This window comes from Echinops telfairi, unplaced genomic scaffold (genome assembly GCF_000313985.2).
Source record: "Echinops telfairi isolate 266 unplaced genomic scaffold, ASM31398v2 ScPeMD7_29;HRSCAF=101, whole genome shotgun sequence".
NCBI classification, from domain to species: domain Eukaryota; kingdom Metazoa; phylum Chordata; class Mammalia; order Afrosoricida; family Tenrecidae; genus Echinops; species Echinops telfairi.
The window spans coordinates 8,825,479-8,838,740 of NW_022103926.1; the positions used below are offsets into that span (position 1 = coordinate 8,825,479).

The 13,262-nt window shown below is 58.5% G+C and overlaps 1 protein-coding gene across 1 annotated transcript in view; it reads right to left on the reverse strand.

Moving 5' to 3' along the window:
• SPECC1L (sperm antigen with calponin homology and coiled-coil domains 1 like) overlaps positions 1-13,262 on the reverse strand; it is a 67,051-nt gene that overhangs the window by 9,851 nt on the left and 43,938 nt on the right. Inside the window, exons 11-12 of the mRNA XM_004716371.4 lie at positions 11,830-11,986; positions 9,060-9,162 (exon numbers count right to left, since the gene is read on the reverse strand). Coding sequence (XP_004716428.1) covers positions 9,060-9,162; positions 11,830-11,986 — 260 coding nt within the window. The remainder of the gene's footprint in view (positions 1-9,059; positions 9,163-11,829; positions 11,987-13,262) is intronic.

The window sequence follows — 13,262 nt, forward strand, 5'->3', positions numbered from 1 at the left end:
CACACACACACACACACACACACACACACACACACACACACACACACAGAGCCCTCTGTGGAGGGTGGTGCGGGGCCAGGGCCAGGAGAGTCCCACAGGCACCTGGGGCAACGTGGAGTAGTGGCTAGCCCCATTGCGTTCTGGAGTGGGAACAAGGAGGGCCCAGTCATTGCCACCCGGTGTGACTAAGACTCACTCACTCAGAGCCTACAGGACAGACTAGAAAAGCCTCTCCAACCCCAAGGCTGTCAATCTTCATGGGGGCACACAACCTCATCTTTCTCCTGTGGATTGGCTGGTGGGTTTGAACTGTGGACCTGGCAGTTGGCAGTCTAACACATAACCCGCCAGGCCCACCTCCAGGACTCCTGCTATGGGAATACAGTGGTCCCCCGGGCAGGCCGTCGGACAGGGCCATTCTTCCCCCTTTGTTCCAGGATTTTAGTCCCGGGGCACAGGCTGTCCCGCCACAATGAGACACGCAGGGTGACAATGTAAAATGAAAAAAGTTACGACTTTCGGCCTAGATTTAGCTCTGAACAAAACCCTTATCTAAGCCAGCACCTTCCTCAGCTTCTCACCCAGGGGAGTGGGTCTTGTGACTGCAGACTCCAGTTATAGGGGAGGAAGTCGCCCATGACCCCGCCCTGCAGCAGCATTGTCTACTGAGGACCCCCTTTGGTCTCGGGCCTGGAGGAAGAGGAGGAGGAAGAGGAGGGAAAAGAGGAAGAGGAGGAGGGAGAAGAGGAGGAGGAAGAAGACGGTGGTGGTACGGGACAAAGGCGCTCTGTTAGCACACAGGGAGCCCAGGAGGCCCAGCATCCCACCTTCCACAGAAGACTGGAACCGGAGTGGGAAGCTACCTGGAGAGGCACAGGGCCCTCCCTGGAAGCTGCCCGTGCTGCAGCGCAGGGGGCCGAGGGCGAGTGACAGGAGGTGCCAGCTCGTGTCCCACACTGAGTGAATACATCATGAGGACCCCCTTTTTGCGCTGTGCCTGCAGACCTGTTCTCCCCACACAAGAAGCACGGGGCGACTTCAAACTGCCCGTCCCTGCTGACCACACCGCGGCCGGCATGCTTCATCCGACACACAGTGGCCGCAGGACAGCGCAGAACTGATTCCTGGAGTCTCTGAGGCAGGGAGGTGAACAGCACCCTGACACCAAACCCTGGTAGCGACATCAAACGTAAACCCTGGCCAGGACATTGTTAGCAAGGAAACAGAGACTGAAGGTCAGTGTCCCTCGGAGACACAGAGGCAGACATTCTAAGCAAAACCCTAGAAAACCAGATCCAATGGCACAGGAAAAGGGAACATACATCACAGCCGCGGAACGTCTGTCTCAGGAGTGGAAGCAGATGCTTGTTTAAAACCAGTGCCTGACGGTACGACCTGCGGTCGTAAAGCTGGTCCCCCAGTGCAGCTGGTGCTCCCCACAGGCCTGGAGGGACGAGAGAGACCCACGCCAGGAGAAGGGCCTTGTCTGCAGGCGCACCTGTCGGCACTGTCAGCACCGCCGGCTCTGCGCCTCCCCGTGAACCACCACCTCCTCCAGCCCGAGAGAGAGGAACGAGGCGGTGCCAGCGATCTCCACCACCACAGGCGCTCACGGGGGAGGCGCACCAGCAAACCAGCTCAGAGCCCCGAGACCTGAGGTGAGCTGGCCCTGCAGTCACCAGCTTGCCAAACAGCAGGTTCGGCTCTAGAGTAGTGGGCATGCGTGGACATGCACACTAAGCTCTCCGAGAAGACCCTTTCTATGAGACCACGCAAAGGGTCAACACTGACTCCATCGCGGGGTAGGGAACGGCCAGCCCCCGAAATCGTCAATTCCGGCTGCCATCACCTGCCTCACCAGAGAGCAGCGGTCCCCGCCATCACAGTAGGGCTGAGTGTTTGGCCAAATAGAGCAGGCTAATGTTTAAGCTGGTTGTTCTGTATGGCCGCCACTGATGGAGAAAAAGGCTCCCAGCCCTGCTCGGGCGCACTGACGAGGAGGTTGTGGGCCGTGGAGAGACCAGTTACTGTCCCGACAAGACCAGCACCACTGCGCACACGCGAGGGCACGTGAAGAACGAGCGGTCAGTGTAGGGCGGAGGCCCAAGTGCTGCCGTGCACAGATCCACAGGAGATGCAGCAAACACTGACTTACACGATCACACGAACATATTAACAAGCAACCAGGCAGCCACATGATCACTTCAACCGAGGCAGAAACGCCACTGGACAAAATGCAGCATCTCTCCCTGAAGGAAACGCTCAACCAGCCAGGAAGAAGGTTTCCTGGGCCTGAGACACACGGTCCAGGGAAATGGCCAGAGCTCCCTCGACCACCGCGGTAAAGGCGGGCTAGCGCTGGCCCGCTGTGGTCGTAACCCGTGTCCTCGGTGGGAGCAACCAGAAACGAACACATGATCCTATCAACTGCTCTCTCTGACGACGGGAAGGCAGCCGAGAGAGCCACCTGGGATGAACGGAGGAGTTTCAGCAGCTCAGACAAAGGTTGCAAATCTCACATCCACACACAGCCAGACAGTAACACGGCTGATCACGCTGATACACATACACGTAAAGGCAAACACTGCCTGCTATCAAGCAGATCCGGACTCACCGCCACCCGTAGAGCCGGGTAGAACAGTCCCTGAGGGCTGCCGAGCCGAGGGAAGAGAAAGCCCCCCCCCACCTCCCCCAGGGGCAGACAGTGGTTTCTAACGCCGACCTCCCAGTTAGCGGCCCAACTCGTGACCACGAGGTCACCAGGGCTCCTCACACGCACACGGGCTTCGGAAGTCCACGAGCATTTCCCATTCTCTTCATTCCATTTCCCCAGACGTGCCGGAGCACCCTCGTGTGCGTGCGTGCTTGCACACCGGAAACTCCTCTGCCAGCGAGTGAGTTCCCACTCGCAGCGACAGGGCAGAGGGGAACGACCGCCGTGGGTCTCTGCGCCCGCACACCTTGATGGGAGCAGACAGGCTCACCTTCCTCCCTCGCACTGGCTGGTGGATTGCAACGGCTGGCTTCGTACCAGCGATTCCGTGTCTCCGTCACTATGCCACCTGGGATACACATGCTGATACACGCCCTCCCTGCCCCCTCAAGGAAGAGAGCTGGGCTTTCGGCCACCGTCAAGAGTGAGTGCTGGGTCCCCACCGGGCCAGTTCTATCTACCCTGCCCTACGGGGTCACGGTGGGTCGGCATGGATGCGACGGCACAGAGTCTGGCTCCTTGGAAATAGGCTTGTGCTCAGGTACAACCTGCGTGAAACGCCCCAAGTGAGAGCACAGCGTAAGAGACAGAGACCCCTCAGAGCCCCCCACCGCCCCGCCCCGCCCCGGTGGCAGCAACAGATCGTTCCGGCATCAGTCAGCGTGGGGTCAGCTCCGCTCACGGCAACCCTGTAGGACACGGTAGAACCACTCCACGTGGTGCCCGGGCTCTTCACCTTTACAGGAGCAGGTAACTTCACCCCCCAACTCCCAACCCCACCCCACAGCAACCCCCACCTTGTGGTGAGCAGCCAAACGCTTCAGCCCCGCACCAATGGGGCATGGCCATTCTGCTCAGCAGGCAGGTCCTCAGAGTGGCCGTGCCTGCTCCGTGCGAGGCGCGGGGTTCAGAGCTCCCTGCACTTCCAAGAGGAAGACTGGAGCCGAGTAAGGATGAGGGCACAGCAGCATCGCTCCTCTCCTGAGCCAGAGCCCTCGGGCCCACGGTCTGCTGCTCGCCACACGTGCTGCACTGGGACTCCGCTTTTACAGAGCACGTGGGTCTGCGGGCACCAGTGCACACAGACTTCCTTCTGGGACATCCCCGGGCCCTGCCTCTCCATGCCTGTCCCTCCCTGCCTTCTGAACTTCCGCTCCGGGCAAACGTACGGCCTTCACTCACAGTCGACTCCTCTACGGCGTGCATGCGCCCTCCCTGGTGTCGTGACCCACCTCGCTCCCCGGGGCAGGGTTCAGTTCTGCGCTTGCAAGGTGACTGAAGGCCATCAGCTCAGGGGTTCCGGTCTCTAGCCACCATCAAGCCTGGTCCTTTTTAATTCTGAGTTTTGTTCCACCCCCCAGTGTACCCAGGGCCATCGGGTGGGGTCCCTGCCTTTCAGAGCAGCCAGCAGTGGCAGCGGGCACCACCTAGCTCTTCTGGTCTCCCGGCAGTGAAGCTGAGGTGTGGGTGGGATGCAGGTCCTCTGGACTGAGCACCTGCGCATTCTTAATGCTTCCTGAGAATGCTGCTGAGAGGAAATCAACCAGGCAGGACAAAACCCTTCTGGTCTATTCTTGAAACAAGTTTTCTAGTAGATTAAGTGATTTCATTATCTTTTGGACTTGGCCCATTCATTTCCAGGTCTGGCATTTACAGAAACAATGACCTTTTCCAGCTAGCACGAAGCTCTCTTACATTACCCTTCAGGCGCCCGATTCTCTGTTCCCAGAGCGAGAAAACAATGGTACAGAAGACGCTGTGCGAAGGCCCTCTGAGGAAGCTGGGTGACGTCATCAACGGCTTTCTGTACCGCTGTGCTGTCAGCAGGAGAGCCGGGGCGGGAGAGACTCCCGGAAGGAGTCACAGGCTTGGAAACCCACAGGGGCAGCTCTCCGGCCCTACAGGGTGGCTGGGAGTCAGGTCGGAAGCAGCTCAACGGTAGTGGCTGGGCTGCCGTTTCAGTCCTCACAGGCGTTCTTGAGAAGCCCCGGTAGTCAGCGGGCTGAGCCCAGGTCAGTGGTTCGAGCCCAGTGGCTACCTCGGGAAGGAGGAGATGTGCAGGCTTGGAGTCCTCAGAGGGCAGTTCTGCTCTGTCCGACAGAGTCCACTCGGGGTGGTCTGGTGGGATGTGAGCTCTGCCTGGTTGGGGAGGTCATGTCCAGTCACCCCCATGGCGGCTCAGGGAGCTGCGCTGCAGGGTTTCTCCGCCGCCGTCCTCGTGGGGGCCGGGCACCAGGTCCTTCTCCCGCAGAGTGGGCCGCTGGGCCTCTCGACAAGCAGCCCCTCTCCCCATTTCCCAGGGGCCTGACAGTCACAGCAAAGGGTGTCTGGTAGCACAGGTCCCCAGAGAATACCTCAGGGGCCAGCCTCCGGACAGCGGACACTGCAGAGGGGGCAGAAGGCTCGTGGACGGCCCCTTCTCAGGGCAGGATTATCTCAGCGCACGGTACAGTCAGACAGCATTCCGTATTCATGTAAAATGTGAAAATAAAATGTGTACAAATGAAAGCACTGATGTACAAAAAACAAACCCAAGACCAGGAAAAAAAAAGGAAGGCGATGTTCTGAAAGTGGCTTCTGGGACAGCCAGGCCGCCATCCCTGTGGGCTGCACACTGGACAGTATATCAGACGCCCAGGCCCTTTCAACACTAATGTCCCAGGGCTCCCAATTACTACAGAAAAAGGCATTTGTGAGATAAAAGACCCACTGGCCAGGCTTTATGCTGTAATGGGCGTTAATGAGATTAGGGTGCGCCAGTGCCCGGGGGTTGAGGAAGATGATCGGAGCATTAGGGAACCCATCTCAGTTGGAGAGGCAGCTAGCTCCCAGTGCCAGGGGTGCACGCAGGGGGCTGTGCGAGGGAGCTGTGTGCTCCTTGTCACGTCAGCGAGCGCGTGAGCCCTGCGGTGTCACCGCCCGCCCTGCCTTGCAGGATGAGAAGTCAGACCAAAGGCCAGATCTTGCCCCCGCCGTCTGCTGCGGCTCACGTCTGCTGGCAGTCCCATGGAAGGCGCTGCGGGGCGTCCCCTTCCCCCACCCCTCCCAAGTTCCACCAGCTTATCCGTCGGGCTACAAGGCGTCAGGGCCTCCAGTTTTAACTCTCAGACCTTGTCCACTTGTCAGGGGGCGAGCAGACCCAGCTGATCAGTCCCCAGGGAGAAAGGCACACAAACCAAGAGCCACACTTCCACCTGGGACGTGTCCATAGGAGGCTGGGGTGGGGTCTACTGCACGAGACAGTCTGTGACAAGAAGGGTTTTGTTCCCTTGCGATTAGCCCTGCACAGGAGGCACGGGGGCAGGGGGCTTAAAAAGCCATGACACGGTGGCTCCCACACATGTTCTGAAGTCTCCCCTCGAATTTCCACCTGCAATGTGAGCGTCAAGAAAGCACCCTTAAAAGTATTTGCTGAAGCGATTCAGCAACTGAGGTGCACATTTAAAATGAGGGCAGACACATGGAACCCCAGCTCTGGAGTCGCGCCTGGAGAACTGAGCTGGACTTCCCCCTTGGGGTTCTGAGATGCCCGCTGATCTTCACGGGGAAGACTGCCTTATTCCTCTTCTGCCTCAGAGTGCCAACCTCGACATGGACCACCCAGCACGTGAGCCCCCGGGCCCAGGGCTCCTATACCCAGTATGCTGCCGGGTCGGTTCTGACTCACAGCAGCCCAGTGTCCAGGAGAACAAGACACTGCCTGGTCCCGCACAACTGTTAGGTGTGAGGCCACGGTTGCCGCCTCTGTGTCCGTCCATCTCCTGGAGGGCCTTCCTCTTCCTTGCTGCCCCTCTACCAAGCACGATGTCCTTCTCCAGGGACTGGTCTCTCCTGAAAACACGTTCAAAGTATGTGGGACGAAGTCTCACGTCCCTGCCTCTAAGGAGCACTTCCTCCAACATAGAGCTGTTGGTTCGTCTGGTAGTCTGTGGTACTTCCAATAACCTTCTCCAGCACCACAGTTCAAAGGCATCAATTCTGGGGGGTGGAATGTGGGGAAGTCTTTCTAATTCAACGTCTAACTTTCACATGCATGTGAAATGTGCATGTGACTGAAAATGTCAAGACAGCACTTTAAAGAGGTCTTGTGCAGATTTACCCAACGCGATGCGCCCTTGGATCTCTTGTCTGCTGCCCCGAGCACCTTGTAAAACAGTCTGAGGATCTTAAACCACAGAACCACAGGCTCTGAGTTCAGATGAAGCAAGAGCCATTCGTCAGCTCACTGGTTTAATCCTTAAAATTATATCCACTCAATTAACTTGCTATAAGGCAAAGCTCCCCACGGGGGTGGGGGCGGTGGGGACAGATACTGTAAGAATCATCTGAAATCACTCAGTGTAAGTGCCCAGAAACGGCTGTAGTAATTTAAAAATCCTTCAAAGGAAGAGATAAGAGGCCCCACTTTCGTTTCCGATCGTAGATATCTGCATCTTCTCGCTGTGGTTGTCAGCTGGTTAAAACCTGGTCGACGGATTTCATCCACCCGGCTACCCTGAGAGACTGATTCTGCTTCCATCAGTTTCATTGCTTTTCCGACCTCTATTTACGCTTGTTTCTGGGCACCTAAGATTTTGAGAGGGGTTTCGTTGATGCGATCGATTGATCAGCTTGTTTATCACAGAGCTACTCACATTTTCCAATTCTTCTTGAGACAGTTCTGGTCGCGCTGTGTGTCAGAATTTGTCCTGACACTGCCTGTAAGCTACTGAACTGGCTGGCATTCCCTCCTAAATCCAACCGGACCCACTGCCCCCAGCTGATTGTGACTCACAGCAACCTTACTCGGGGCTCCTGAGACTGTCCCTTGTATGGGAGCAGACAACCTCCTCTTTCTCCCCAGAAGCAGTCAGCAGCCGGAGGCTTAACCCACCGTGTGGGGCTTGTACCAAGGCGAGCCTGTTGAATCCCCCAGCAGCTCCGTGGGAGAAAGCTGAGGCAGACTGCTTTCACAGGCCGGCCGGCTGGCCTTGGAAGCCATGGGAGTGGATCGGCCTGTCCTACAAGGTCACTTCAAGTCAGCGCCACTCGACAGCTGTGGGCTTGGTTGGGCTTTACACCAGACTTGCAACTACAGATGGATGAGCCAGCACAAGGGGGCGGAGGGGGAGGGTGTCCTAATTCGAGCTTCCTTGTCACAAGGGTTACCCTCCTGGGAACACACGCACCCCCAGCCAGGAAGCTCCCTGAGCCGCTGTGTCCTGGGCTCTTCTCAGCCAGTCCTACTGCTGACCCTGGTCTCTCTGACGAGCCATTTCCGGTCTGCGCCCGCCCCTGCCCCACTTGCCAGATAAATCCTCAGGGGTGGCCTGTAAGCCCCAGACCAAAGCACGCCAAGTTGATGGGCTCTCTGGTGTCAAAGACAAAGGTCAGCATACCTGGGGTAAAACCAGGTCCCTGGCCCCACCCCTGCTCCTGCGGGGCTCTGTGAAGTCGCCCCCAAATAAGAAGCTGGAACTGAGACCCCTGCAGCCCCCGAGCATCCCTATGGGAACAGCCTGTGTGAAGGGACTGGGCTGACGTGTTCTTTGTTTTCTTTTGCAATCCAATGCTGCTGCTTCAGTGGTTGTCCATCTTGTACAGGATTAGCTCACGCATGCACCCAGCTCCCTTTTTAAATATAAACGTCATTTCTCAACATAGGCGCCAAAGCAAGACAATTGCATCTAGCCTGCCCCTAAGGAGCAGAGCATCCTGGGAATTGACGTGTCCCTGCCTTCTCATTATTAAAGGTCTCCGGGCGTCATTCCGCTAAAGCTGGGACCAACTCTCTCCAACAGTCTCACACTGAGCAGCGGTTCTTTGGCCTCCCAGAAGGTGAACAAGCACAATCCACGGAGCACCCGCAGACACACTACCACCATGACCATTACTCTCGACAGGTCGAGGGCTACTCTTTCGCTGCCGTGGAGGGGACACCCTGAAAGCAAACGGGAACACACACTGGGAGGCGAGGGAGGGCAGGGAAATGCCGAGCGCACACACCGAGAGCGAGGGGCTGCAGCCGTGCGGCCCGATGGCCGTGCACTCGACCGCGGGGCGGGACCTCTGCAGTAAAGCAAGAGCGTGTTCGTTGCAGGTCAGGGGAGGCTTCAGGAGGCACGGCAATGGCGGCAAGGAGGCAGCTGCTGACACGGCTCACCCCAGGCCCCGGAGCCCCTCAGGACAGACTCAGAGAGCCGTTCCTGCAACTGGCACCCAGAGGAGGAAGCAGAGTCAAACCTGCAGTGGTAGTTCGCCTGTTTTGCAGCCCCTTGGGGTCTCCAAGGCTGCCCAGGGCTGACTGTTTGTAGGCTGACTGTTGACTGACTGGGTGGGCGTACCCCAAGTTGGCATGCAGGGTTACCTGGTAGCCTTCTGTTTTCTTCTGGCACCACTTCAGCAGGGCATTCCGCTTTGAGCCCCCGTACTCTCTCGCCAAGGCGGACAGAGGGTCCTTGCGTTCCTCCCTGAGAAGGGAACAAGGAGCCCACAGTTGAGGCATGCTCTCCCACAAACTGGGACTCCAGTCAATCGGGGGTGGGGGTGGGGGTGGGTGGGACATGGATAATCCTGAACAGGGTAAACGTGCTCAAGGAGGTTGCCCGGGATCACAGCGGCCACTCTGAGATCAAGGACTCTCAGACCACACGGGCCTCGTCCTCCAGAGGTCCCCAGCTGCTCAGGGCCAGTGACCTAGATGCGGCCCAAGGAGGGATGGATACCGAAGCCCCTCTCAGAGCCGCTGCTGTGCCTCCCTCGCAAACCCCGCCCCCACCGTCATCTGGAGGCCTGGTGGTCAGATTTGGTCCAGTGCCTGGGCCACACTGACTGTAACATGAAGGACGAGGCTCTCCGCGAAGAGAGCGGCACAGAGTAGCTCTCGCTTCTAGAGGCTTCCACACGTCACAGCAGAGCAAGGAGGGTACGGCACTAACGATCTCACCAACACCCACCCACAAAACGCCTCCCGTGTTCCTCTGTGCACGACAGGTCTCAGAAACCAGAGCACACGTGCTCCGGGCAGGTGCTGCGCAGTCGGGGTGAGCAGGACAGACGCCAGGGCCCCGGAGGAGCCCGAACAACAGGACGGACACACCAAGCTCACTGCCATGGGGCCCCTCTGACTCGGGGATGCAGGGTGTTGTCTCCGCGCCCTCCTCAGGGGCGGGTCCAAACTGCTGACCTTCTGCCAGCAGCCCGGTGCCGACCACCGTGAGCGCCACCAGGGCTTCTGAACACACCTCACTGGGCCTCAGACCCAAGGGTCTTCATGAGAGTGAACGCGATGGGGGGACTCGAACCACTGACCTGACGACGCTCCCTGGGAACACTACGGAAATGCTGGAAGAAAACAGCTAACCCTAAGTAACGGTACAGCACGGCACTGTCCACGTGCAGGGACTTTCACAGGGGTCGCCCGATATACCACAGTAGCAAAACGACAGTGATAAAGTAGTAGCAACGAAAACCATTCCATGGTCGGGGTCCCCACTTCAGGAGGCACTGTGTGAAAGGGTCGGGCATTAGGGAGGTTGAGAACCACTGGTCTAGGTGAAGGTACACCGTGGGGACTGCTACAGAGGCGATTGTATCTGGAGCGGCTAAGCCCTGGAGCACACGTCTCTGTCAACGCTCAGCAGAGTCAGGCATCGGTCTGCGCTGGGCTCGGGGATTTGCCCCCAAGAACCCATGGCCCTGTACGTGTGGTGGACGATGCTGATGGGTCAGCATATGCGTGTTTCCCAGGGACTCCCAGTTCTAATGTGAACCGAGCAGCCCAGCAGTCTAAGACACCCACGGCCAGCCCTCGGTCAGTGGTCAGCGTGGCCTTAGGTTCCTGGTCTCCCAGTCACCCTGGGTGTCGTCCATTCTTCTACCCCCTTCCTTAAACGCATGACCTGTTGAAAACGTCCCTGACCTCAGCGCCCCTCTTCGCCATCTCCACTGCTGTCATCGCCTCACCCTAGTGGACTTACCCCCAGGACATCCTCCACCCTGGTGGCGCAGTGGGTGAAGTGCTGATCTGCAGGTTCCAGCCCACCGGCAGCTCTGAGTGTGAATGCTGAGGCTGTCTGCTCCCCTAGAGGGAGAGGCTCAAACACCCCGGGGCAGGTCCGCTCCGTCCAGAATGGGCCTGGCAGCGGTGAGTCTGGTTTTTGTTTGTTTGTTTGTTTTTCATAGCTAACACGAGAGCCCCCGTGGGCACTAGTGGCTGAGCACTGGGCTGTTCAGCAAAAGGTCGGTGGGTCAAGCCCACCAGCGGCTCCCCAGGAGCAGCTTTGCAAGGATACAGCCTCAGAACCCCTCTGAGCTCTTCTACCCTGAGCCAGAGGGGTCAGATCGATAGCAGTGGGGCCACCCCCCCCCCCCAAAACACAGGAAAAACTCACTGCCATCGAGTCGATGCTGACTCAGGATGACCCTACCGGACAGGGCAGAACTGCCCCGGTGAGGTTCCAAGACTGTAACTTTCTTTTATTAATTAATTACTTTTATTGGAGGCTCTTACATCTCTTATCCCAACCCACACATCCATCCATTTTGTCAAGCACATTTGTACATATGTTGCCATCATCATTCTCAAAGCATTTTCTTTCCAGATTGTAACCTTTACGGGGATAGAAAGCCCTGTCTTTCTTGCCGGGAGCAGCTGGTGGTTTTGAACTGGTGGCCTTGAAGGTAGCAGCCCCACACCATAGACTGCCACAGCAGGGTTGGGTTCCACAGTCCAACTCTGGGGAGGTGTCATCGCCTGCTTTAGTCTATTCAATCTTCTCTGCTCCTGCCCCCACTGCAGACAAGCCTGCCCGACTCCTCACCCTGCAGCTGCAAGTCCGCAGCGCCATCTATGTGCAGCTGGGCCCGCACTGCCTTCATCACCCGGCTCCCGAGGCTGGCCTCCCCACCCCCAAGCCCTCAGGGCTCCACATGTCTCGCTCCTCCAACGGATGCTCCCCACAGCACCCTCAGGCCCGCTTTTGAAGCCCTGCTCCACCGCCCTCCTGCACACCTGCAGTCTCGTGCGTGCAGCACCTCCAACCCTACGGTGGACAGGAGGCCGCAGAGGCTCAGGACACACAGACTGAGGGCTCGTCAGTGGCCAGAGAGGGCCTGGGGACGGATGGCAGCCCTACCTGATCCGGCTCCGTGTGGTGGGCGTCACAGAGGCCGTGGGCGAGGAGGAGAGAGAGAGCTGTGGCGACGTGGTCCCCATGGCCATAAGCGAGGCTGGCGACGTGCCCTCGGGCGCCGAGACATCCCGTTTCATCTCTTCGCTGCTGCGCCGCGACACTGGGAAGAGACGGTCAGACACCCGGCATCAGACACAACTCAACCACTGGTGCCCAAGGGTCTACACTTGCAGCCATCAAGGTGGTTCTGCCTCAGAGAGACCCTACAGGACAAGGCAGCACTGCCCCCATGGGTCTGCGAGGCCATCGGTCTTTGTCGCTCAGGTCAGCAGTTCCTTTTCACTGGTGGGCAGGCAGGAAATGGAGGAGAAAGCCTCTACAGATTTCATGAGAAATGGAGACAGAAACAGACTAGAGAAAGACTCCGAGGGCCTCTGCCCTGGGGAAGCACGGGGAGTAGAGGCCCTGGGGCTGGCCGTGCACGGTGCTGACTGTGGTGCGTTCAGTCCCCGCTGGGCATCCACGTCCTCCAGCTGCTCTGTGGAGGAGCGCTGGGGCTGCCCGGCCCTCTGAAGACGGAAGGCCTTGGAGTGCCTGGGGCAGTTCTACTGGGTCCGACAGGGTCTCTGCGAGTCTGAAGGGGCTCAAGGACAGGGGGGTAGCTTTTGCGGGGTCTGTACTCAGTGCAACACCATGGAAAGGTGGGTGGGTGCCAGCGGAGGCAGCCCACTGGGGGGTTCTACTTCCCAAGTCGATTCCGACTCCTGTGACCCCACAAGCCCGACAGAGATGCCTCCCAGGTCCCCAAGGCTGCCTGTCTTCACGGAGCAGCCTCGTCCTTCCTCCAAGGAAGCAAGGTCGGTGCCCCAAACCACTCGTTAGCAGCCCGGCACCTAACCCACCGCACCACCAGGCTGCTGTGTGCAGGGCCCGAGTCAGAGAGGATCGGGTGTCGGTGCTGCGGCACGCCTGCCCCCATCACAGTACGGAGAGGCTCTCCCACACCGAGACAGGTCCGCTGCACAGAAAATGGGGGGAGCTCTAGAGTGACGCAGAGAGCGCTGGGGGTGCTGTCGGCTAAGACTGGGGTGCTCACCACAAGGCTTGTGGTTCAAGCCCAACCATCGCCCTGAGGGGCAAGGACAAGGCTGCCTACTGCTTGCTCCCACCCATACAGTCTGGAAAGCCCTGCACAGGCTCAGCATCGGCTCAGCGGCCGCGGTTTGTGGTTTGGGCGTTGAAGCGACGTAGCAAATTCAGCCACTCCACACGCAGGGGTAAGGAGCCTAATCTTTCACAACAGCTGCGACCTGGGACGGATACTCGGATCAGCGACTGGAGCTGGCTCTCTCCGACCGGCTTGTTTACTCAGGGCGGCAGGTGCGTGATGTCCACGTAACAACTTGGAAGACACACTGGGCTAGGGCTGACTCGAC